Source organism: Amblyraja radiata, chromosome 24 (genome assembly GCF_010909765.2).
Source record: "Amblyraja radiata isolate CabotCenter1 chromosome 24, sAmbRad1.1.pri, whole genome shotgun sequence".
NCBI classification, from domain to species: domain Eukaryota; kingdom Metazoa; phylum Chordata; class Chondrichthyes; order Rajiformes; family Rajidae; genus Amblyraja; species Amblyraja radiata.
In genome coordinates this window covers 35,327,412-35,352,797 of record NC_045979.1, presented here as the reverse complement: position 1 = coordinate 35,352,797, position 25,386 = coordinate 35,327,412, and the positions used below count along the sequence as shown (strand labels likewise).

At 49.0% G+C, this 25,386-nt stretch overlaps 1 protein-coding gene across 1 annotated transcript in view; it reads left to right on the top strand.

Moving 5' to 3' along the window:
* pm20d1 (peptidase M20 domain containing 1) overlaps window positions 1-25,386 on the top strand; it is a 63,172-nt gene that overhangs the window by 25,689 nt on the left and 12,097 nt on the right. The window contains exons 3-8 of the mRNA XM_033042916.1: window positions 347-433; window positions 5,272-5,405; window positions 8,448-8,567; window positions 13,712-13,787; window positions 17,900-17,961; window positions 19,532-19,610. Coding sequence (XP_032898807.1) covers window positions 347-433; window positions 5,272-5,405; window positions 8,448-8,567; window positions 13,712-13,787; window positions 17,900-17,961; window positions 19,532-19,610 — 558 coding nt within the window. The remainder of the gene's footprint in view (window positions 1-346; window positions 434-5,271; window positions 5,406-8,447; window positions 8,568-13,711; window positions 13,788-17,899; window positions 17,962-19,531; window positions 19,611-25,386) is intronic.

The window sequence follows — 25,386 nt, the reverse complement described above, 5'->3', positions numbered from 1 at the left end:
GTTTCCGCGCTGTCTGTCTAAAGTCCGTGGAATTCTCTGCCTCAGAGGGCGGTGGAGGCCGGTTCTCTGGATGCTTTCAAGAGAGAGCTAGATAGGGCTCTTAAAAATAGCGGAGTCAGGGGATATGGGGAGAAGGCAGGAACGGGGTACTGATTGGGGATGATCAGCCATGATCACATTGAATGGCGGTGCTGGCTCAAAGGGCCAAATGGCCTACTCCTGCACCTAATTTCTATGTTTCTATGTGTCGACATGCCTGTGATGTTGCTGCAAGGAAGAATTGAATCTAAAGTCTATCAATTTGGTAAAATGGTTCTTGAATCCGAGTGATGTTTATTTTCCTCAGGGAATTCTCCAAGGCCTGGAATTGCTGTTGAACCGAGGCTACACTCCACAGCGATCGTTCTACATTGGAATAGGTCACGATGAAGAGGTGAGTTGAAGACCACGAGCTGGAATGATAGACAGCCTGGCCGTCCCCACCTGCCTCCAGCCCACCGACCCCACACTGATCATCGATCATATTCATGTTCTAGCCATTCACCCCATCGAGTCCACTCTGCCGGACTCAGGGCTGATCTATCTTTGAAGGGTCTCGACCCGAAACATCACCCATTCCTTCTCTCCAGAGATTCCGCCTGGCCCGCTGAGTTACTCCAGGTTTTTGTGTCTATCTTTTCCCCTCAACCCCATTCTCCTGCCCTCTCCCCATAACTCCTGATGCACCCGTACTAATCAAGAACCCGTCAACCTGCATGTTAGAAAATATCAATAGACAATAGATGCAGGAGTAGGCCATTCGGCCCTTCGAGCCAGCACCGCCATTCAATGTGATCATGGCTGATCATCCACTGACTTGGCCTCCACAGCCGTCTGTGGCAATGAATTCCACAGATTCACCACCCTCTGACTGAAGAAATTCCACCTCATCTCCTTCCTAATGGTAAGTCCTTTTATTCTGAGGCTGTGGCCCTTGGTCCTAGACTTTCCCACTAGTCTGCGCTGACCAAGTGATCACCCAATATGGCATCTTCCTATTTACCCTATCCCTGATCCTTGTCATTTTAAACATTTCATTTAACTACCCTTCAGTTCCAAAGAAAATAGCCCCAAACAATCCAATATTCTGTTATTCACAGTTTCTTTTGTCTAGTTTGCTTTAGAGTTTATAGATAGAGTGCGGAAACAGGCCCTTCGGCCCCCCCGAGTCCGTGCCGACCAATGATCCCCGCACACTGACACTATCGTACACATTAGGGATGATTGACAATCTAACCAAAGTTACCAAAGACAATCAGCATAGAAGCCTGCACGTCTTTCTAATGTGGGAGGAAACCAGAGCACCTGGAGGAAACCCGCGTGGTCACGGGGAGAACGTGCAAACTCCACACAGACAGCACCCGAGGTCAGGATGGAACCCGGGTCTGTGGTGCTGTGAGGCAGTGGCTCTACCCGCTGCATCGTTGTGTCTCCCAGGTAGTTATTCACCTGTGCAGGGTCCCACCTGGTCTTGTGGTGACCTGTATAGGTCAATAAGCACAGGTGAGATGGGATAAGGGGATAATGTATAGGAAGGAACTACGGTTGCTGGTTTAAACTGAAGATAGACACAAAAAGCTGGAGTAACTCAGCGGGACAGGTAGCATACCGGGAGCCAAGGAAAGGGGGATGTTTCGAGTCGAAAGCCTTCTTCATTATGTTAGTCTGCACACCATCAAAATAAAGTTAGATTATTTCATGTTTAGAGGATATGGGAGGAAGATCATAGAGTCACAGAGTGATACAGTGTTGAAACAGGCCCTTCGGCCCAACTTGCCCACACTGGCCAACATGTCCCAGCTACACTAGTCCCACCTGCCCACGTTTGGCCCTCCAATCCTGTCCTAACCATGTAACTGTCTCTTAATCGATGGGATAGTCCCAGCCTCAACTACCTCCTCTGGCAGCTTGTTCCATACACACACCACCCTTTGTGTGAAAAAGTTACCCCTCAGATTCCTATTAAATCTTTCCCCCTTCACCTTAAACCCATGTCCTCAGGTCCTCGATTCCCCAACTCTGGGCTAGAGACTCTGTGCATCTACACGATCTATTCCTCTCATGATTTTGTACACCTCTATAAGATCTCCCCTCATCCTCCTGCGCTCCAAGGAATAGAGACCCAGCCTGCTCAACCTCTCCCTGTAGCTCACACCCTGTAGCCCTGACAACAGCAAGAGGGAGGGATGGAACTCTGCCATTCGACTGGGCACAGATGTCCTTGGGTGTTTTAAAAATAGAAAGGAATTCTCCTTCAGTTTTCATGCTAACTTTACTTCCCGAACCCAAGGTCAACAAATCACAGACATTTGCTTTGATGATTCGACTTATTTGTCCACAAAATTACGGGCGATAGTTTTGTAAAAAAACGGTCCGTTTGAAGCGATGCTTTTTGACTCGGCATTTGCCACGAGTACAAGTCATTGGGAGGTCTTGGAAAGAGTGTTTCTCCGAGAATTCCCCACCGGCTGTTCTCCGTTGCTATGAACACAAACCAACACTGGCAATAATACTAAGTCCATCAGGCTCAGAGCACCAGGCTCCTGTGTATTGTGTGATACCAATAAATATCTTAATAGATTCAAGATTCAAGAGTGTTTATTGTCATGTGTCCCAGATAGGACAATGAAATTCTTGCTTTGCTTCAGCACAACAGAACATAGTCGGCATGAATACAGAACAGATCAGTGTGTCCATATACCATTGTATAAATATATACACACATGACTAAATAAACTGATAAAGTGCAAATAGACAGATAATGGGTTATTAATGTTCAGAGTTTTGTTTGAGTTGAGTTTAATAGCCTGATGGCTGAGGGGAAGAAGCTGTTTCTGAACCTGGTTGTTGCAGTCTTCAGGCTCCTGTACCTTCTACCTGAAGGTAGCGGGGAGATGAGTGCGTGGCCAGGATGGTGTGGGTCCTTGGTGATGCTGCCAGCCTGTTTGAGGCAGCGACTGCGATAAATCCCCTCGTTGGTAGGGAGGTCAGAGCCGATGATGGACTGGGCAGTGTTTACTACTTTCTGCAGTCTTTTCCGCTCCTGGGCGCTCAAGTTGTCGAACCAAGCCACGATGCAACCGGTCAGCACGCTCTCGACTGTGCACCTGTAGAAGTTAGAGAGAGTCCTCCTTGACAAACCGACTCTCCGTAATCTTCTCAGGAAGTAGAGGCGCTGATGTGCTTTCTTTATAATTGCATCAGTGGTCTCGGACCAGGAGAGATCTTCAGAGATGTGCACGCCCAGGAATTTGAAGCTCTTGACCCTTTCCACTGTGGGTCCCGTTTATATAAATAAATAAACAAACAAATAGACAAATAAATAAATAAATGAACAACAGGAATTGTGGGAATAGTTTAGTTTAAGTTGAAAGGAGCAGAATTAGGCCATTCGGCCCTTCGATTCTAGTCCGCCGCTCCGGCATGGCTCATCTACCTTTCCCTCTTAACCCCATTCTCCTGCCTTCTCTTCGAAAAACCCCCGACACCCGTACTGATCAAGAATCTATCTCTGCCTTAAAATATCCATCGACTTGGCCTCCACAGCCGTATGTGGCAAAGAATTCCACAGACTCACCACCTTCTGACTAAAGAAATTCCTCCTCATCTCCTTCCTAAAGGAACGTCCTTTAATGTTGAGCCTGCGCCCTCTGGTCCTAGACTCTCCCACGAGTGGAAACATCCTCTCCACATGCATTCTATCCAGGCCCAATGGTAGGGTTGGTGCCTTACAGCTCCTGAGACCCGGGTTCAATCCTGACTACGAGTGTTGTCTGCACGGAGTTTGCACGCTCTCCCCCCGGGTGCTCCGGTTTCCTTCCACACTCCAAAGACATCCAGGATTGTAGGTTAAATGGCTTTGGTAAGATTGTAAAATTGGCTTTAGTATGCAGGATACGGTTAGTGTACGGGGTGATCGCTGGTCGGCGCGGGCTCGGCGGGCCACAGGACCCACTGCTTCTCACTGTACCTCGGTGTACGTGACAACGAACTCAACTGAACAGTCCTGTTTCCGCGCCGTATCTCTAATGTCTAAAGTAATGTTGAAATTAGATTCTAAAGCCCAAAGATGGTGCCAGACCCGCTGTGTTACACCAGCTCTCTGTGTCGTCCTTGTTGTGAGGTTCAGTGTTGGCTGGTTGTGAAAGGGGCTACATGAATGCATTGGCCTCTTCAAGGTCAGGTCGGGGGGAGGGGAAGTTCCCCCCCCCGCCACGGGTACCATGTAATCCCGTGCTACCTGCTCCATTGTCGGATAGTCGGCCACTAAACCGTCTCCCCCACCTGGTTTGCCAGGTGAGGAGGGGGCTGTGGACCCCCAGCAGGGCCAAAAACAAGACCCGTCAAAGTACGGATGAGCTTCTAGCGAGCCAACGGCCATCCACACTTCAGGAGAAGTTGCGATCACTGTCGTACACGGCATTGTAAGGCACCGTGCCCGGTGATGTTTTTAACGATGATGGTGATGGTGGTGATGATGGTGATGGTGATGGTGATGATGGTGATGGTGATGGTGATGGTGATGATGATGATGGTGATGGTGATGGTGATGATGGTGATGGTGGTGATGATGGTGATGGTGATGGTGATGGTGATGGTGATGATGATGATGATGGTGATGGTGATGGTGATGGTGATGGTGATGGTGGTGATGGTGATGATGGTGATGATGGTGATGATGGTGATGGTGATGGTGATGGTGGTGATGGTGATGATGGTGATGATGGTGATGATGGTGATGATGGTGATGATGGTGATGATGGTGATGATGATGATGATGATGATGATGGTGGTGATGGTGATGGTGATGATGGTGGTGGTGATGATGGTGATGATGGTGATGGTGATGATGGTGATGATGATGATGGTGGTGATGGTGATGGTGGTGATGATGATGATGGTGGTGATGGAGATCGTGATGGTGATGATGGTGATGATGGTGATGGTGATGATGGTGATGATGGTGATGGTGATGATGGTGGTGGTGGTGATGGTGATGGTGGTGATGGTGATGATGGTGGTGATGATGATGGTGATGATGGTGATGGTGGTGATGATGGTGATGATGGTGATGATGATGATGGTGGTGATGGAGATCGTGATGGTGATGATGGTGATGATGGTGATGGTGATGATGGTGATGATGGTGATGATGGTGGTGGTGATGATGGTGATGATGGTGATGGTGATGATGGTGGTGATGATGATGATTTGTTTCTTCCTGATGTTCAGGTTGGAGGGAACAGCGGAGCCAAGAACATCGCCTCCGTCTTGCTGTCCCGAGGAGTGACGATCGCCTTCCTCCTGGATGAGGGGTCCGCCATATTGGAGGGCGTTATACCAGGATTGGAGAAACAGGTTGCAGTGTAAGTACCTCAGGAAGGATAGTTACAGGAAAGATGTTGTCAAGCTTGAAAGGGTTCAGAAAAGATTTACGAGGATGCTGCCAGGACTAGAGGGTGTGAGCTATAGGGAGAGGTTGAGCAGGCTGGGTCTCTATTCCATGGAGCGCAGGAGGAAGAGGGGAGATCTTATAGAGGTGTACAAAATCATGAGTGGAATAGATTGGGTAGATGCACAGAGTCTCTTAGGGGGGGTGGGTCTATGGAACAAGCTGCCAGAGGAGGTAGCTGAGGCAGGGACTATAGCAATATTTAAAAAACATTTGGATAGGAAAGGTTTAGAGGAATATGGACCAAATGTAGACAGGTGGGACAATTTTATTTTCGAGATACAATGAGAAACAGGCCCTTCGGCCCACCGAGTCCTTGCTGACCAGCGATCCCTGCACTCTTACACTATCCTAAACACACTAGGGGCAATTTCCAATGATACCAAGACAATTAACCTACAAACATGTATGACTTTGGAGAGTGGGAGGAAATCGGACATCCCGGAGAAAACCCACGCAGGTCACAGTGAGAACGTACAAACTCCGTACAGACAGCACCCATAGTCAGGATCGAACCCGGGTCTCTGGCGCCGTGAGACAGCAACATTACCGCTGCACCACCGTGCCGGTAAGATGGGGCAACCTTGGTCGGCATGGACGAGTTGGGCCGAAGGGCCTGTTTCTGTGCTGTGGGACTCTATGGCTCTGACCCACAGCTGCAAGCTTTATGTTGGCTGATATTTCAGTGACGTACCATAATCCCACTTGGGAATGTTCTGGAGAGCTTTACCAATGTGCTGGCCAACATTTCTCCCCGACCCATCATCACTGGAGAAAATATCTGATTGTTTGTGGTAGTGGGTGAGATCAAAGTGGATTCTTAGCCATCGATTCTCCTTCTGTAGCCAACAAAAACAACCTGCACGAATGTAGAATAAAACAGACACCCTGAAAACATTCAACGTTAGGCCAGCACGGTGGTGCAGTGGGTAGAGTCGCTGCCTCACAGCGCCAGAGACCCGGGTTCAATCCTGACTACGGACGCTCTCTGTACGTTCTCCCCGTGACCTGCGTGGGGTTTTCTCCGGGTGCTCCGGTTTCCTCCCACACTCCAAAGACGTACAGGTTTGTAGGTTAATTGGCTTTGGGTAAGATTGTAAATGACTGTCATAGAGTGATACAGTGTGGAAACAGGCCCTTCGGCCCAACTCGCCCACACCGGCCCAACATGTCCCAGCTACACTAGCCCCACCTGCCTGCGCTTGGTCCATATCCCTCCAAACCTGTCCTATCCATGTACTGTTTCTTAAACGTTGGGATAGTCCCAGCCTCAACTACCTCTTCTGGAAGCTTGTTCCATACACCCACCACCCTTTGTGTGAAAAAGTTAGTCAAAAGTCAAGTGAGTTTTATTGTCATATGTCCCGGATAGGACAATGACATTCTTGCTTGCTGCAGCACAACACAATATGTAAACATAATACAGAACAGGAGATAAAGGTTCAGTGTGTCTATAGACCATAGACCATATATATACACACAATAAATAAACAGATAAAGTGCAATAAGCTGTTATAGTTCAGAGTTTGTTGGATGTCGTGTTTAATAGCCTGATGGCTGTGGGGAAGTAGCTATTCCTGAACCTCGATACCCCGGAGATTCCCATTAAATCTTTACCCAGTTCACCTTGAAATTGTCCCCAGTGTGTGCAGGATAGCGTCAGTGTACGGGGAGATCGCTGGTCGGCGCGGGCTCGGTGGGTCCTGTATCTGTGCACTGTAGACACCTCGATTGTAATCATGTGTAGTCTAGCCTTCTGCTGACTGGATAGCGTGCAGTACAGTGGGTGTGGAGAGGATGATGCCACTGGTGCGAGAGTCCAGGAACAGAGAGCGCAGCCTGAGAGTGAAAGGAGGTGCCTTTAGAATGGAGGGTGCTGTTTGTGGGGAGTTGTCACGTTCCCCCAGAGAATCTGCTGTCCCCCCCCATGTCCCGGAGGCATGAGGTTGGGCCAGCCACTGTAAATGGCCCCCCAAATATGCAGGCGAGTGCTGGAATGAGGGGGGGAGGGAGGAGTTTATGCTGTTGAGCAATTGGGAGAATTCGTGTCCATCAGTTATAGGAGCAGAATTAGGACATTCGGCCCATCAAGAGGAGAGGGAGAGGGAGAGTGAAAGAGGGGGAGTGAGAGAGAGAGTGAGAGAGGGAGTGTGGGAGAGAGAGAGAGAGTGAGATAGGGAGTCAGGGAGGAGAGAGAGAGAGGGGACATAGAGATTGTGAGAGCATGATTCACTCATGGCTGATCTATCTCTCAACCCCATTCTCCTGCCTTCTCCCCATGACCTCTGACACCCGACACCTAACCAAGAATCTGTCTATCTCTGCCTTACAAATATTCATTGTCTTGGCCTCCACCGGGGTTGAGAGGAAAAGATAGATCACCCATGGGTGAATGGCGGGGTAGGTTTGATGGGGCCGAATGGCCTAATTCCGCTCCTATCACTTGTGAACGTGAGCAGCAGGAATCACAGAGGGGGGGGGTGGGGAGCAGTGAGGGAGGGTCTGACAGGGAGTGGAGGAGAAGGGTCAGTGAGTTTGAAGAAGGGTCCCGACCCCGAAACGTCGTCTGTCCATTTCCCCGTGAACTTAAGGGCCTGTCCCACTGTACGAGGTAATTCGAGAGTTCTCCCAAGTTCTCCCCTGATTCGAGCTGGTGTAATGTACGTAAGCGGGTACGTAAGAGCTCGTGGGTGTCACGTCGTGGCTCGTACGAGTAACGGCAGGTACCCGGGAAATCCGGTGAACTCTGTGACGTTTCTTTCAACACTGTGAAAAATGTCCACGAGTAAAATAAATACGCGTGGGGAAAAAAATTACGAGCCCCTACGTACCCGCTACGTACATTACACCAGCTCGAATCCGGGGAGAACTCGGGAGTACAGGGGTACAGTGGGACCAGGCCCTTTACTCCCGACAGTAAACAAAACGAAAAGTGAATCTGTCCGACTGCCCGCAGGATCGCCACGTCCGAGAAGAGTTCCGCCACCATTGGACTGACCGTGACGACGGCCTCCGGACATTCCTCGATGCCTCCGAAAGAGACCAGCATTGGGATCCTGGCAGCAGCAGTGTCCAAGTGAGTGACTGTGGGAGCGGGCACTTTAAAACCCCTCTCTACCATCAACGTGTGTGTGTGTGTGTGTGTGTGTGTGTGTGTGTGTGTGTGTGTGTATAGATATATATGTGTGTGTGTGTGTGTGTGTATATATATATATGTGTTTGTGTGTGTGTGTGTGTTTGTGTGTGTGTGTATATATATATATGTGTGTGTGTGTGTGTATATATATATATATGTATTTGTGTGTGTGTGTGTATATATATATACACACACACACACACACACACACACATATATATATATATATATATATATATATATATATATATATATATATATATATATATATATATATATATACTAGACCAAGTGCAGACCCGTTGGGTCTGTTTCCCCAACGCGCATTTGCGGGGGGGGGGAGGTGCGGCGTCACACAAACCACCTGGGTCTATTGGGTCTGTTCCTCCAAAGCACGGTTGCGGGGTGGGAATCTGGCTGGGGCAAAGGCGTATGTAAATGGATCCATCCCGATTGGACATATGTGAGCATTGGGCATTGTGGCATCACACGATGGAAACGAATCAAAAGGCAGACAGGCAGCCGGACTGATGCCGGACGTCGGACGGACGCCGGCAGCCACAGACTTTTATATAATTGATAGATATATATATATATATATGTGTGTGTGTGTGTGTGTGTGTGTGTGTAAATATATAATATGAAATAAACATTTCCATGTGATTCAGAATGTATATATATATATATATATTATGAATCACATGGGAATGTTTATTTCACATTATATATTTATACACACACACACACACATATATATATATATATTATGAAATAAACATTTCCAAGTGATTCAGAACATATTTTTACATAAACTAAACTAGTTTACGTGCACTTTAAGTTGTGCGTGGGTTAATTGGGTTAATTGGCGCCAGGTTTATGATGGTCTTCGAGTAGCAGCTGTGTATCGTTGTAATGGAACACACTCATCATGGAGGCAGAGTTGTGCCAGCCTTGTGCCATCTCTCTCTCACTCTCACTCTCACTCTCACTCTCACTCTCACTCTCACTCTCACTCTCACTCTCACTCTCACTCTCGCTCTCGCTCTCATTCTCGCTCTCACTCTCGCTCTCACTCTCACTCTCACTCTCACTCTCACTCTCACTCTCACTCTCACTCTCTCTCTCACTCTCTCTTCCTCCTGTCACTCTAAACTAAAACTGAACTGAACTGGCCTCCAATCCCCTGACTGCAATGGGATTGAATTTCAGCAGCTGAGTTGCATGTGTGCCATGACACTACGCACGTACTGAAGATTGACACAGAGTGCTGGAGTAGCTCAGAGGGGCAGTGCAGCATCCCTGGAGAAAATAGACAGGTGACGTCTTGGGTCGGGGCCCTTCTTCAGATCCTAAGAATGAATTTTCACTCCTCGATATTGAAGAGAATGGGCCTAACCCTAAACATCACCTGTCCATTCCCTCCATAGATGGAGCATACACTAAGTGGCGCAGCGGTAGAGTTGCTGCCTCACAGCGCCAGAGACCCGGGTTCGATCCTGACTACGGGTGTAGTGTGTATGGAGTTTGTACCTTCTCCTTGAAACCGTGTGGGTTTTCCCCGGATTCACCAGTTTCCTCCCACATTCCAAAACCGTGCGGGTTTGTAGGTTAATCGGCTTGGTGTAAATGTGAATTGTCCCTGGTGCGTGTAGGATAGTACGAGTGTACGCGGATCGCTGGTCGGCGCGGGCACGGTGGGCCGAAGGGCCTGTTTCCGCGCTGTATCTCTAAACTAAAGCGAGAAACTAGACTTGTGCCCAGTGGAATGGACATTCGAGCTGATTCTAATGTCCCAGTTGGCAGAGAAAACAGGGATGGAAATATCACCATCTGTCTCCAGCCTCAACCTCCCCCCACTTCCCTCGCCGGCTAAATGTTTCCAACTTCCGCCCCGGATGCGGAGCAGATTTTTTCCGTCTCACCGGCTAAACCTTCGCAGATGTCCACTGGCCGCGACCTGCCCTCCCCTCCCATCAGCTGTGTGAGCACTCACAACCACAGAGCAAGTAACAGGAGATTAAACACAGCAGGGAAATCTGCAGGGAGAGGATCAGAGGTTGGAGAGGAAATGAAACAAACAGTTTTGGAATGTCGGGAACGCCGCCCAGCTTTTAAATCGGTTTGTTCCTTTCGTGTCAGCGTTTTGGAGATAGAGGGGAAACAGGCCCCTCGACCCACCGAGTCCACACCGACCACCCACTCACACTAGTTCACCCTTTGCCCCTCTCTCCAGATGCCCTCTGGTCTTTGACATTTCCGACTCTCTGCCCTATTTGTGCCTCATAATTGTTACGGATAGAGTGGATGTGGGGAGGATGTTGCCTGGGAGAGTCCAGGGCCAGAGGGCACAGCCTCGGAATAGAAGGGTGTAACTTTAGAAAAGAGATGAGGAGGGATTTCTTCAGCCGGAGGGTGGTGAATCTGTGGAATTCATTGCCGCAGACGGCGGTGGAGGCCAAGTCATTGGGTATTTTTAAAGTGGAGATTGACAGGATCTTGATTGGTGCGGGTGTCAGGGGTTACGGGGAGAAGGCAGGGGAATGGGGTCGAGGGAGAAAGATAGATCAGCCATGATGGAATGGAGGAGTGGACTTGATGGGCCGAATGGCCTAATTCTGCTCCTAGAACTTATGAATACACAATAGGTGCAGGAGTAGGCCATTCGGCCCCTCGAGCCAGCACCGCCATTCAATGTGATCATGGCTGATCATCCCCAGTCAGTACCCCGTTCCTGCCTTCTCCCCATATCCCCTGACTCCGCTATTTTTAAGAGCCCTATCTAGCTCTCTCTTGAAAGTATCCAGAGAACCTGCCTCCACCGCCCTCTGAGGCAGAGAATTCCACAGACTCACCACTCTCTGTGAGAAAAAGTGTTTCCTCGTCTCCTTTCTAAATGGCTTACTCCTTATTCTTGAACTGTGTGGCCCCTGGTTCTGGACTCCCCCAACATCGGGAACATGTTTCCTGCCTCTAGCGTGTCCAAACCCTTAATAATTTTATATGTTTCAATGAGATGCCCTCTCATCCTTCTGAACTCCAGAGTGTACAAGCCCAGCTGCTCCATTCTCTCAGCATATGACAGTCCCGCCATCCCGGGAATTAACCTTGTAAACCTACGCTGCACTCCCTCTATAGCAAGAATGTCCTTCCTCAACTTATAGGGTACAGGCGAATCGGACAGTACACCAGCTTATCGAAGTCCCAACACCTCCGCTTGGTTCGCATTGACCAACCTGATCTCCCGGTGGCTCAGCACTTCAACTCCCCCTCCCATTCCCAATCTGACCTTTCTGTCCTGGGCCTCCTCCATGGCCAAAGTGAGTCCCACCGCAAATTGGAGGAGCAGCACCTCGTATTCCACTTGGGCAGTTTACACCCCAGCGGTATGAACATTGACTTCTCCAATTTCAGGTAGTCCCTTGCTTTCTCCCTCCTTCCCCTCCCCTTCCCAGCTCTCCCACAGCCCACTGTCTCCGCCTCTTCCTTTCATCTTCTCCCCCCCCACACCACCACATCAGTCTGAAGAAGGGTCTCGACCCGAAACATCACCTATTCCTTCGCTCCATAGATGCTGCCTCACCCGCTGAGTTTCTCCAGCATTTTTGTCGACCTAGCTTATCGAAGGATTGTTTAGAAGCAGAAAGATCATCTGTGATTGAATAGTGTAATAGACCCAATTGGCCGAATGGCCTAATTCTGCTCCTATGACATAAACTTATGAAAGTCTGTATAACTCTTTGCCATGTTACGCTTCAGAAAGTGTGTTTTATTAAGGATCTCATCTGCTGTTTCCAGATTGGTTCATCTTCATCATGAAACTACAAAAGCCAAACTTATTGGCCGATCACTCTTGGGAACGTTACGCACGTTACATCAGAAAGCCTTTAGAGCGGCACGGTGGGGCAGCGGGTAGAGTTGCCGCCTCACAGCGCAAGAGACCCGGGTTCAATCCTGGCTACGGGTGCTGTCTGTACGGAGTTTGCACGTTCTCCCCGTGACTGTGTGGGTTTCCTCCGGGTGCTCCGGCTTCCACATCCCAAAGCCGTGCGGGTTTTGTAGGTCAATTGGCTTCGGTAAAATTGTGAATTGTCCCTCATGTGTGTGTGTGTGTAGGATGGCGGTAGTGTACGGGGTAATCGCTGGTCGCTGGGCCGAAGGGCCTGTTTCCGCGCTGTATCTCTAAAGCCTGAATGAAAGCCTTTATCTTCATCTTTATCCTGTCTGAAGGAGGGCCTCGACACGAAACGTCGCCCATTCCTTCTCTCCGGAGACGCTGCCTGTCCCGCTGAGTTACTCCAGCGTTTTGTGTTTTGCCGGCTTTTTCTCTACGTTAGTACTTCAGCTTCTATTGGCGGGATCTTCCTGCGGTCACGGGCATCGCTAGCTGTCCCTCGGTGAATGATTCTTCCGGCCAACGTGGGTGGTGAACAGACGAGATAATTGGGAACGTTTGCGTCAATCTGTCATTCACATCACATAACCAAAACAACAGGAAATTAATGGGGGAACGCCATCCGCTGTTTGAATAGAAACTCTGGCGAGTTCAAACAGTGTTGGCAAGTGCATTCCTCCCAGTACTCCAACAGCCCACAGGGTGAGAGTAAACAACGGAAAAATACACTTGCAAGTCAAAAATATGTCATCAGACTGCAAACAATCAGCAACGGTCTGGTTTTTTTACACAAAAATGCTGGAGAAACTCAGCGGGTGCAGCAGCATCTATGGAGCGAAGGAAATAGGCAACGTTTCGGGCCGAAACCCAGAAGGGTTTCGGCCCGAAACGTTGCCTATTTCCAGAAGGGTTTCGGCCCGAAACATTACCTATTTCCTTCGCTCCATAGATGCTGCTGCACCCGCTGAGTTTCTCCAGCATTTTTGTGTACCTAGGATTAGTTTAGTTTGGTTGAGAGATACAGTGCCCACCGGCTCCGCGCCGACCAGCGATCACCCCGCACACGAACACTATCCCACACACACACACACACACACCAGGGACAATTTTACACGTACACCAGGCCAATTAACCAACATACATGTAGGTCTTTGGATAATGATTCGAACCAATTCTTTTCCTGTTTCTCTAGACTGGAACGTAACCCGATGCCCAGAATGTTTGGACAGGGACCAGAGCGAGGGCTATTTGAACACCTCACTCCGCAGGTACAGTGAAGGTAGACGCAAAAAGCCGGAGTAACTCAGCGGGGTCAGGCAACATCTCTGGAGAAAAGGAATAGGTGACGTTTCAGGTCGAGACCCTTCATCAGACTGGGAGTCAGGGGAGAGGGGAGCGTGAGATATAGAGATGTAGAACAAATGAATGAATGATTATTCGATAAAGTAACATTGATAAAGGAAACGGGCCATTGTCAGCTGTGAGCTAGGTGAAAATGAGTTACAGACAATGAGACTAGCACGACGACTTGGGTGGGGGACGGGGGAGGACGGAGAGAGAGAGGATGCGGGGGTTACTTGAAGTTATCGAAATCAATATTCTCAGGAGGTCCCCTCACTCAGTTGGCTCGGGGACCAGCGTGGTGGAGTCAGGGAGGGGGAAACTAGAGGTATGGGAAGGTACTGAACACGGCAGAGCCTGCGTCGATGCCTCAAGAATGGTGGAGCCCACAATGGTCCATTGTTGGCTGGGGACGAGGTGATAATGACGGTGAAATGAGCAGGAGGACCAGGGTGGGGCATGGACGGAGGGATGCAAGGGTCACCCGATGTTAGAGGAATCAGGGTCATGTCGCTGGGTTGTAAGCTGCCCAAGTGAAATATGAAATCCTCCCCGTGACCTGCGTAGGTTTTCAGGGAAACGTCGCCTATTCCTTCGCTCCGCAGATGCTGCCTCACCCACTGAGTTTCTCCAGCATTTTTGTCGACATTTGGTCTTTTCCTGATGGTTGCCAACTTTGTCAGAAGCAGATGTCGTGCACTAGATTTTGCTTTGACTGTATTGCCTGGGAGTTAATTGACTAAACCATTATTTGTGATCAATGCATTGGAATGTTAATTGATTGAAGTCAAGTCAAATGAGTTTATTGTCATGTGTCACTGATAGGACAATGAAATTCCTGCTTTGCTTCAGCACAACAGAACATAGTCGGCATTGACTACAAAACACATGAATAAACAAACTGATAAAGTGCAATTAACAGATAATGGGCTATTAATGTTCAGAGTTTTGTCCGAGCCAGGTTTAATAGCCTGATGGCTGTGGGGAAGTAGCTATTCCTGAGCCTGGTCGTTGCAGTCTTCAGGCTCCTGTACCTTCTACCTGAAGGTAGCAGGGAGATGAGTGTGTGGCCAGGATGGTGTGGGTCCTTGATGATACTGCCAACCTTTTTGAGACAGCGACTGCGATAAATCCCCTCGATGGAAGGAAGGTCAGAGCCGATGATGGACTGGGCAGTGTTTACTACGTTTTGTAGTCTCTTCCTCTCCAGGGCGCTCAAGTTGCCGAACCACAAATTCCACGATGCAACCGGTCAGCATGCTCTCTACTGTGCACCTGTAGAAGTTAGAAGTTAGAATACTACAGCTGGCAAGGACTCGGTGGGCCGAAGGGCCTGTTTCCAGGCTGTATCCTCACCCAACCATTCTGTGACAATCTTTGGTTGATTGTAGTTAGCAGCTGTGTTGAGATGTGTTGGGGCACGGTGGTGCAGCGGTAGAGTTGCTGCCTCACAGCGCCGGAGATCCGGGTTCGATCCTGACCGCGGTTGCCGTCTGTACGGAGTTTGCACGTTCTCCCCGTGACCTGCGTGGGTTTTACCCGGGTGCTCCGGTTTCCTCCTAAACTCCAAAGACGTGCGGGTTTGTAGGTTGACGCAAAATGCTGGAGTCACTCAGCGGAAACAGGGAGCATCTCCGGAGAGAAGGAATGGGTGACGTTTCTCTCCAGAGATGCTGCCTGCCTCGCTGAGTTACTCCAGCATTTTGTGTCTATCTTTGGTGTAAACCAGCACCTGCAGTTCCTTTCTACAGATGCGTGGGTTAATTGGCTTTGGTTAAAATTGTGAACTCTCCCTCGTGTACAGGATAGTGTTGCCCCTGTCCCACTTAGGAGACCTAAACAGCAACCGCTGGTGACCTTGCCCGGCACCCAAGGTTTCCATGAGGTCACCGGAGGTTTCGGTCACTCTCCCTAATGGTCTCAAGAGGCTTCATTAAGGTTGCTGCTATTTTTTCATCATGATTAAACCCGGCCTCGACTAAAAATAGGTTGCCGTTTTAAAAATCGGTAATTCTTTAGTCGCAGGTCTAGTCGAAGCCGGTTTTCTTCATAGTCGAGGAAGGTTTTCAACATATGCGTGGGAGGTGGTAGGAGGTTGCAGGTCACCTCCACCTTGATTTTTTTTGTAGTGGCGGGCAAGGTCACTAGAGTTTGCTGTTTAGGTCTCCTAAGTGGGACAGGGGGTTAATAGTGTAGGAGGGTGATCATTGGTCGACGCATTGGTCATTCTTCATTGGTCGGGGTGATCGATGGGCCGAAGGGCCTGTTTCCGCGTCATATCTCTAACGTCGAAAACTAGCAAGCTGAATCAGAATTATTATGGGCCTGTCCCACATAGGCGATTTTTTTGAGCAACTACAGGCAACAGAGGTGACAATTTTTGTTGTGATAGGTTGTCATAGGTTGTCATAGGTTGTCGTAGGTGTTGTCGTAGGTTGTCGTTGAGTGTCGTAGGTGAATTCCATTAAAACTAGTCCCTGGCAGTCGCCTAAAGAGTCGCCTAAGTCGAACAGGCCCATAATAACTAACCTCCAGCAAGGCAGCAACAGGTCTCCTCAGTGAAACATCTCAGTACCATGTTGATGAACATTTTTTCCATTGCTTTCGTGTTTTGCCATTCTTCACACATGTTGCCAATTTCTGGTCGAGGATTAAAGAAAGCAGCTGCTTTTATTGTTTCAGATCCAAATGCTTTGGAAATGTTGGCCTGTTTACACACGGCCTTGCATGCAGTCTAAATCAAGGGTCTCCCTTCAAGATCATATCTCCACTTGTCATGTGGTAATATTCTACATATTGTGTGTGCGGTGTAGGATTGTAATGGGCTGCCCAAAGCATGAAAGTGTGGTTTTAATCATTCATAAATATATGACTGTAACCACAACTGCCACAATACAAAAACATTTAGATCTGAACAGTTGAGCCCATTCCAGCACAATGGGCTTACTTTAGTTTATAGATAATAGACAATAGGTGCAGGAGTTGGCCATTCGGCCCTTCGAGCCAGCACCACCATTCAATGTGATCAAGGTTGATCATCCACAATCAGTACCCCGTTCCTGCCTTCTCCACATATCCCCTGACTCCGCTATCTTTAAGAGACCTGTCTAGCTCTCTCTTGAAAGTATCCAGAGAACCGGCCTCCACCGCCCTCTGAGGCAGAGAATTCCACAGACTCACCACTCTCTGTGAGAAAAAGAGTCTCCTCATCTCCGTTGTAAATGACTTACCCCTTATTCTTAAACTGTGGCCCCTGGTTCTGGACTCCCCCAACATCGGGAACATGTTTCCTGCCTCTAGCGTGTCCAAGCCCTTAACAATTTTATATGTTTCAATGAAATCCCCTCTAATCGTTCTAAACTCCAGTGTACAAGTCCAGCCGCTCCATTCTCTCAGCATATGATAGTCCCGCCATCCCTGGAATTAACCTTGTAAACCTACGCTGCACTCCCTCAATAGCAAGAATGTCCTTCCTCAAATTAGGGATAGAGTGGATGTGGAGAGGATGTTTCCACTAGTGTGAGAGTCCAGGACCAGAGGTCATAGATGCAGAATAATAGGACGTACTTTTAGAAAGGAGATGAGTAGGAATATCTTCAGTCAGAAGGTGGTGAATCTGTGGAATTCATTGCCACAGGCAGCGGTGGAGGCCAAGTCAATGGAATTTGTTTAAGAAGGAACTGCAGATGCTGGAAAATCGAAGGCAGACAAAAGTGCTGGAGAAACTCAGCAGGTGCAGCAGCATCTATGGAGCGAAGGAAAAAAAGATATTTTTGGATAGTTCTAAGGTTCAGATTGATAGGTTTTTGATTAGTTCGGCTGTCAGGGTCTATGGGGAGAAGGCAGGAGAGTGGGGTTGAGAGGGAGAGATAGATCAGCCATGATTGAATGGCAGATTAGACTTGATGGGCCGAATTCTGTTCCTAGAAATAATGAACTGTTGCGACAAAGGAAGATCGATGAGATGGAGATTGTTTGGAGACTGTCTGTCACTTAAGAATCTCGGGAAACATGATTTTTTTAAATTATGTTTTTACAGCTTTCATTCCCTCTGAATATGGTCATGGCGAACCTGTGGCTGTTTGGCCCATTGATCAGCAGGTAAGTAAATGACTGAACCGACCTCTTAATGTTTAAGAAAGAACTGCAGACGCTGGAAAAATCGAAGGGAGACAAAAATGCTGGAGAAACTCAGCAGGTGAGGCAGCATCTATGGAGCGAAGGAATAGGTGACGTTTCGGGTTTCCCGAAACGTCACCTATTCCTTCGCTCCATAGATGCTGCCTCACCTGCTGAGTTTCTCCAGCATTTTTGTCTACCTTAGACCTCTTAATGAATCAATCTGTCACCTGTAAATCAGCCAAAGGTCCAGAAAAGCTCATGGGGTTAACTTGGGACGGTATTAGAGTCATGGAGTCATGCCACACGGGAAAAGGCCCTTCGGCCCAACTTTCCCAATCCGATCCAGATGCCCCATCTATACTGTCCCACCTGCCCACGTTGGTCCATATCCCTCTGAACCTTAGATAGACACAAAAAGCTGGATTAACTCAGCGGGACAGGCAGCATCTATGGAGCGAAGGAATGGGTGACGTTTCGGGTTGAGACCCTTCTTCGACTGGTTAGGGATGAGGGAAACGAGCGATATAGACGGTGATGTGGAGAGAGATAAAGAACAATGAATGAAAGATATGCTAAAAAAGTTACGACGATGAAGGAGACAGGCTATTGGGTGAAAACGAGAAACTGGTGCGACTTGGATGGGGGAGGGATAGCTTTAAATTTGGACAATAGGTGCAGGAGTAGGCCATTCGGCCCTTCGAGCCAGCACCGCCATTCAATGTGATCACGGCTGATCATCCCCAATCAGTACCCCGTTCCTGCCTTCTCCCCATATCCCCTGACTCCGCTATCTTTAAGAGCCCTATCTAGCTCTCTCTTGAAAGTAGCCAGAAGACCCGCCTCCACCGCCCCTTGAGGCAGAGAATTCCACAGACTCACCACTCTCTGTGAGAAAAAGTGTTTCCTCGTCTCTGTTCTAAATGGCTTACCCCTTATTCTTAAACCGTGTGTGGCCCCTGGTTCTGGACAGAACTGTTACAGTTGGATATTAGGTATATGCTTATTACTGTCACATGTACCGAGGTACAGTGAAAAGCTTTGTTTTGCTATTCAATCAGATCAGAAAATACTGTACATAAATGCAATCAATTCAAACTTAAGTCCAATAGGTCAAGCAAAGGAGATGATACTGAGTGCAGAATATAGTAGCACATCAGTTCCAGAGACAAAGTCCAATGTCCGCAATGGGGTAGAGGTGAATCGGACAGTGCCCTAGTTTATGGAAGGACACAGAGGGAAAGATGCTGTTCCTGAGTCTGGTGGTGCCCGCTTTCAAGCTTCTGCCGGACGGGAGCGGGGAGAAGCAGGGTTGACCGGGGTGGGTCAGGGACAAGTCTTTGCTATGAAATGGTCGTCACTCCTATGCTGATGAACGAGTTTTCAGTTTCAGTTTACGCTTTCGCTGCGTGCTAACCGAACGGATAGGAAAGGGTCAAATGAATGGAATAATGGCTTGTTAACGCTTGGTTGCACTGGTGGAGGTGCGAGCGTGTGGAACAGTCATCAGAGAGCTGGCAGGTGACGAGTCTCTGTCTGTATCTCTTCACAGGATGTTAGAGAAAAAACCATCGACCAACAGTCTTGTGAGAACGACCACCGCAGTGACGGAGTTCCATGCTGGGATTAAGGTCGGAAATTATTACAAGATTATTAATAATAATAATAATATATTTGGGTATGCAACTTCCATCCGATGTCATAACATAAACAAGTAATAACATTTAGATTTAGATACCCCGAGAAACATGATTTATTAAATAAAAAGAACAGCAAAACAGTCTAAAGTGTAAATATGTCTGTGCCGGGTCGATGTGCGTGAATACAGTTCATGGGGGTGGGGGGGTGGGGTGGGGGGCACTCAGCAGGGCCGGTTCAGAGCAGCGATAGCTCTGGGGATGAAGCTGTTCCTGAGTCTGGAGGTTCGGGCGTAGAAGGCCTTGTAACGTCTGCCGGAAGGTAGGAGTTCGAACAGACTATTACAAGGGTGTGAGGAGTCTTTGTGGATGCTGACGGCCTTACTGAGGCACCGTGTGGAGCAGATGCCCTCCAAGGCTGGTAGCTGTGTCCCAATAATCTGTGGACGGCGCGCTGAAGAGCTCTCCTCTAAGGACAATACTTGTTTAGTTTTTGAGATGCAGCGCGGAAACAGGCCCTTCAGCCCAATGAGTCTGCACCGACCAGCGATCACACTAATTCTATCCCACACACCAGGGACAATTTACAGAAGCCAATTAACCCACATACCCATGCACGTCTTTGAGATGTGGGAGGGAAGCCCGGAGATCCCGGAGAAAACCCACGCAGGTCACGCAGGGGGAGAAGGTACAAACTCCGTACGGACAGCGCCCGTGGTCGGGATCGAACCCGGGTCCCCGGCGCTGTGAGGCGGCAACTCTACCCGCTGCTCCACCACCGTGCTGCCCCAAAGAATTCCGTATTTTCTTTGTATATTTTTATCTTTCATTTTGCCGAAGATCTTTGTATCTTCCGTGGTCAGATTTAGGGAAGTCAGATTCAGATTCAATTTTAATTGTCATTGTCAGTGTACAGTACAGAGACAACGAAATGCATTTAGCATCTCCCTGGAAGATTTAGGGAAGTAGGGATTCAATTATAAATCAGTGAGTGTGATGCGTGGAATCAGTGGGCGTTCAGCGGTAGAGTTGCTGCCTTACAGCGCTTGCAGCGCCGGAGACCCAGGTTAGATCCCGACTACGGGCGCTGTCTGTAACAGGTTTGTACGCCCTCCCCGTGACCTGCGTATATTTCTCCCTCCGAGATCCCCCGTTTCCTCCCGCACTCCACTGACGTGCAGGTTTGTAGGTTAATCGGCTTGGGATAAATGTAAACTGTCCCGAGTTATCCCTAGTGTGCGGGGATCGCTGGTCGGCGCGGACCCGATGGGCCGAAGGGCCTGTTTCCGCGCCGTATCTCTAAACTAAACTTTAAAATAAATAAGTTTGGGTGGGGGTGGGTTTAAGCTAAAGGCAGTGAAGTTGCCGTCTCCCCATAACCCTTGACACCCGTACTAATCAAGGATTTAATGATGTGTTTAAGAAGGAACTGCAGATGCTGGAAAATCGAAGGTAGACAGAATTGCTGAAGAAACTCAGCGGGTGCAGCAGCATCTATGGAGCGAAGGAAATGGGCAACGTTTCGGGACGAAACGTTGCCCATTTCCTTCGCTCCATAGATGCTGCTGCCCTCGCTGAGTTTCTCCAGCATTTTTGTGTACTAAGGATTTAATTAGCTCCAACTTACAAAATATCCACTGACTTGACCTAATCCACGGATTAACTACCCTCTGACTAAAGAGGTTCCTCCCCACTTCCTTTCTAAAATTCTGAAAAAGTTCTGGCAAAGAGTACTTTCACTCGCAACCATATAGAACGAGCTGACAGCTGAAGGAACTCACTCTCTCTCTCCACATTAGTTCTGTTGCAATTCATTCTACACCAGCAGCATGTTCGCTGGCCTCTCTTGGACTAGTTCCAACACCAATCCGTCCAACAAACAAGCATAACGTTCCTGGATATGAATGGAATCCATTCAGAGTAACGTAGTCAAACAAAAAAAATGTTTGCTCTGCTGTATTTATTAGAGATACAGCGTGGAAACAGGCCCTTCGTCCCACCGAGTCCATGCTGACCAGTGATCACCCCATACACTAGCACTATCCTACACACCAGGGACAATTTTATCCAAAGCCAATTAACCTACAAACCTGCACAGGAAGGAACTGCAGGTGCTGCTTTATACTGAAGATAAACACAAAATGTGGCTAGCATTTATTTCGAGAGGGTTTCTATATACAAAAACAGGGATGTGATACTCAGGCTCTATAAGGCGCTGGTCAGGCAGCATTTGGAAAATTGTGACTAATTTTCAGCACCACATCTGTTGAAGGATGTGCTGGCTCGGGATATCATAATGATCCAATTCAGGACATTCAGTCCTGTAAATTGGGCTGCATCTGTAAATAACATGCCAATGTTAATCCAGTTCGCGTGTGTTTTGATGGCATTTGGAATTTCAAGAATCCAAACCTGGGGGCCTTGTGCTGGCATTGATGTCAGAGCCCAATTTCTATGTTAAAGGGGCAACAGGGTTAAAAGGCAAGAGGTTTAGTTTAGGGGGTGCTTGATACAGCGCAGAAACTGGCCACTCGGCCCACCGGGTCCGTGCCGACCAGCGATCCCCGCGGACTAACACTATCCTACACACACACACACACACACGCCAGGGACAATTTACAATTTTTTACCGAAGTCACTGAGCATACAAACCTGTACGTCTCTGGAGTGTGGGAGGAAACTGGAACACCCGGAGAAACCCCACATGGTCACGGGGAGAACATGCAAACTCCGTACAGACAGCACGTTCCAGTTTCCTCCCACACTCCAGAGACGTACAGGAGGTTTGTAGGTTAATTGGCTTGGTAAAATTGAAAATTGGCCCTTGTGTGTAGGATAGTGTTTAGTGTGCGGGGATCGCTGGTCGGCCCGGACTCAGTGGGCCGAAGGGCCTGTTTCCACCCTGTATCTGTAAAGTCTAAAGTCAGGTAAAGTCTAAATCTATATTGCCCATTGTGAGGGAGAACGTATCCTGTATCTGTATCTGTACACTGCGAGAGGCTCGATTGTAATCATGCATTGTTTATCCACTGACTGGTTAGCACGTGACAAAACGCTTGTCACTGGACCTCGATACACGGGACAATACACTGAACTACAAGTGTCCCACAGCATTTAACCCTGGTTTATTCTTCAGCACCAGTCAGAGATATAGAGAGGGGGGGGGAGAGAGGGGTGGGGGGGGGGAGAGAGGGGGGGAGTGTGAGAGAGAGAGAGAGAGGGGATGAAAGAGGGGGAGAGAGAGAGAGAGGGGGAGAGAGAGAGAGAGTGAGGGGAGGGAGAGCGAGAGAGAGAGAGGGGAGGGAAAGAGGGAGAAGGGGGAGAGAGGGAGAGGGGGAGAGAGATGGGGAGAGAGAGTGGGGGGAAGAAAGAGGGGGAGAGAGAGAGGGGAGAGGGTGAGAGAGAGAGTGGGGGGAGAATGAGGGGAGAGAGAGGGGGGGAAGAAAGAGGGGGAGAGAGAGAGGGGAGAGGGTGAGAGAGAGAGTGGGGGGAGAATGAGGGGGGTGAGAGGGGAGAGAGAGTGGAGTGAGAGTGAGAGAGAGAGAGAGAAAGAGATAGTATTGGTATGTGTATATTATTGTCACATGTGCAAGATACAATGAAATACTTTGCTTGCGTGCTATCCAGTCACATTGTGCTACACATGATTGCAACATGAGTCACGCACAAGAACAACAAGTTCTGCAACGAGAAACCACTGGAGCACAGAATGTGGTGTTACTAGTGTTGCCAACTGTTCCTCCCGTATTAGCCGGGACATCCCATATTTTGGGCTAAATTGGTTTGTCCCGTACGGGACCGCCCTTGTCCCGTATTTGACCGCTACTGCTCGGGTCGAGGGGACTGTCGGGTCGTCCGGCCCCGCCTCACCCGTCCCGACGTAGTGCAGCCCGTGGAGTGCAGCACCAGCACCTCGCCCGTGGCCCCGTCGGTCGCTCGGCAGCCCGGCCAGCTGTCCGACCTTCGGACCTTCGCTTACTGCCGACACCACCGCCACATCCCCTCCTTCTCACGGCCGATCATCGGTTCGCGAGTTGGACGGGGCGCCGGACATTGCGCGCGGCCCCCGGGCCAAAACTCCTCAGCTGGCCCCACCGGCTGGGCTTTGTGTGCAGTCCAGCACCCGGGGCCAACTCATCATTCACCCAGCCACGGCCCAGTCGGTCAACGAATTGCCGTCGGGAAATTGTCCCGTATTTTGACCTTTTGTCCCTTATTTGGGAGTGAGGAAGTTGGCGACCCTAAGTGTTACAGCGTTAAAGTTACAGAGAAAGTGCCAATAAATTTAAAAAAAACGCAATGGCCGCAGTGAGCTAGGTTGGAAGATCGACTTAATGAGAGAACCACCCAGTGGACTGATCACAGTGAGTACGAAGCTGTCCCTGAATCTGGTGGCATGTGCTTTCACATATAGTTCAGAGTTTGTTTGATGGTGAGTTTAATAGCCTGAATTGCTGTGGGGAAGGAGCTATTCCTGAATCTGGATGTACCAGAATTCAGGCTCCTGTACCTTCTACCTGATGGCAGCGGAGAGATGAGTGTGTGGCCAGGATGGTGTGGGTCCTTGATGATGCTGGCAGCCTTTTTGAGGCAGCGACTGCGTTAGATCCCCTCGATGGTAGGGAGGTCAGAGCCGATGATGGCCCGGGCAGTGTTTACTACTTTTTGCAGCCTTTTCCGCTCCTGGGCACTGAAGTTGCCGAACCAAGCCACGATGCAACCGGTCAGCATGCTCTCTACTGTGCACCTGTAGAAGTTCGAGAGAGTCCGCCTTGACATACCGACTCTCGGGATGTAGAGGCGCTGATGTGCTTTCTTTCGCTGAGAGGGGGGAAGAGAGAATGGAGGGAGTCAGCAGTCAAAGAAAATAGAGAGACGGGAATAGGTCCCTTGCTTGGGCGGTATTGGCAGAAGCCCAGAATTCATTTCAATGTTATTATTCTGCTCTTGTATCGAGCTCCTGCTGTTCTGTGATATTGGCAGCGAGGGGGTTAGACTTTGCATTGCCACAGAATGCTCGATGCAGAATGTCGTAAGCATGCAAAATCCCTGCAAAAAAAAAAACAGCCTCTGCAAGGCAAACTGGCACCTGCACACTGAGACTGGGCCCCATGTACAACCCTTTCTCCCCCACTCCTGCAGTCTCAGTTACATTCACATCAGACCTAAACCCTGAGGAACCTGACTCGCTACAATAGACAATAGGTGCAGGAGGAGGCCATTCGGCCCTTCGAGCCAGCACCGCCATTCAATGTGATCATGGCTGATCATCCACAATCAGTACCCCGTTCCTGCCTTCTCCCCATATCCCCTGACTCCGCTATCTTTAAGAGCCCTATCTAGCTCTCTCTTGAAAGCCTCCAGAGAACCTGCCTCCACCGCCCTCTGAGGCAGAGAATTCCACAGACTCACCACTCTCTGTGAGAAAAAGTGTTTCCTCGTCTCCGTTCTAAATGGCTTACTCCTTATTCTTAAACTGTCTGTGGCCCCTGGTTCTGGACTCCCCCAACATCGGGAACATGTTTCCTGCCTCTAGCGTGTCCAAACCCTTAACAATCTTGTATGTTTCAATAAGATCACCTCTCATCCTTCTAAACTCCAGAGTGTACAAGCCCAGCTGCTTCATTCTCTCAGCATATGACAGTCCCACCATCCCGGGAATTAGCCTTGTAAACCTACGCTGCACTCCCTCAATAGCAAGAATGCCCTTCCTCAAATTAGGGGACCAAAAATGCTGAGAACTAGGGTAGACAAAAATGCTGGAGAAACT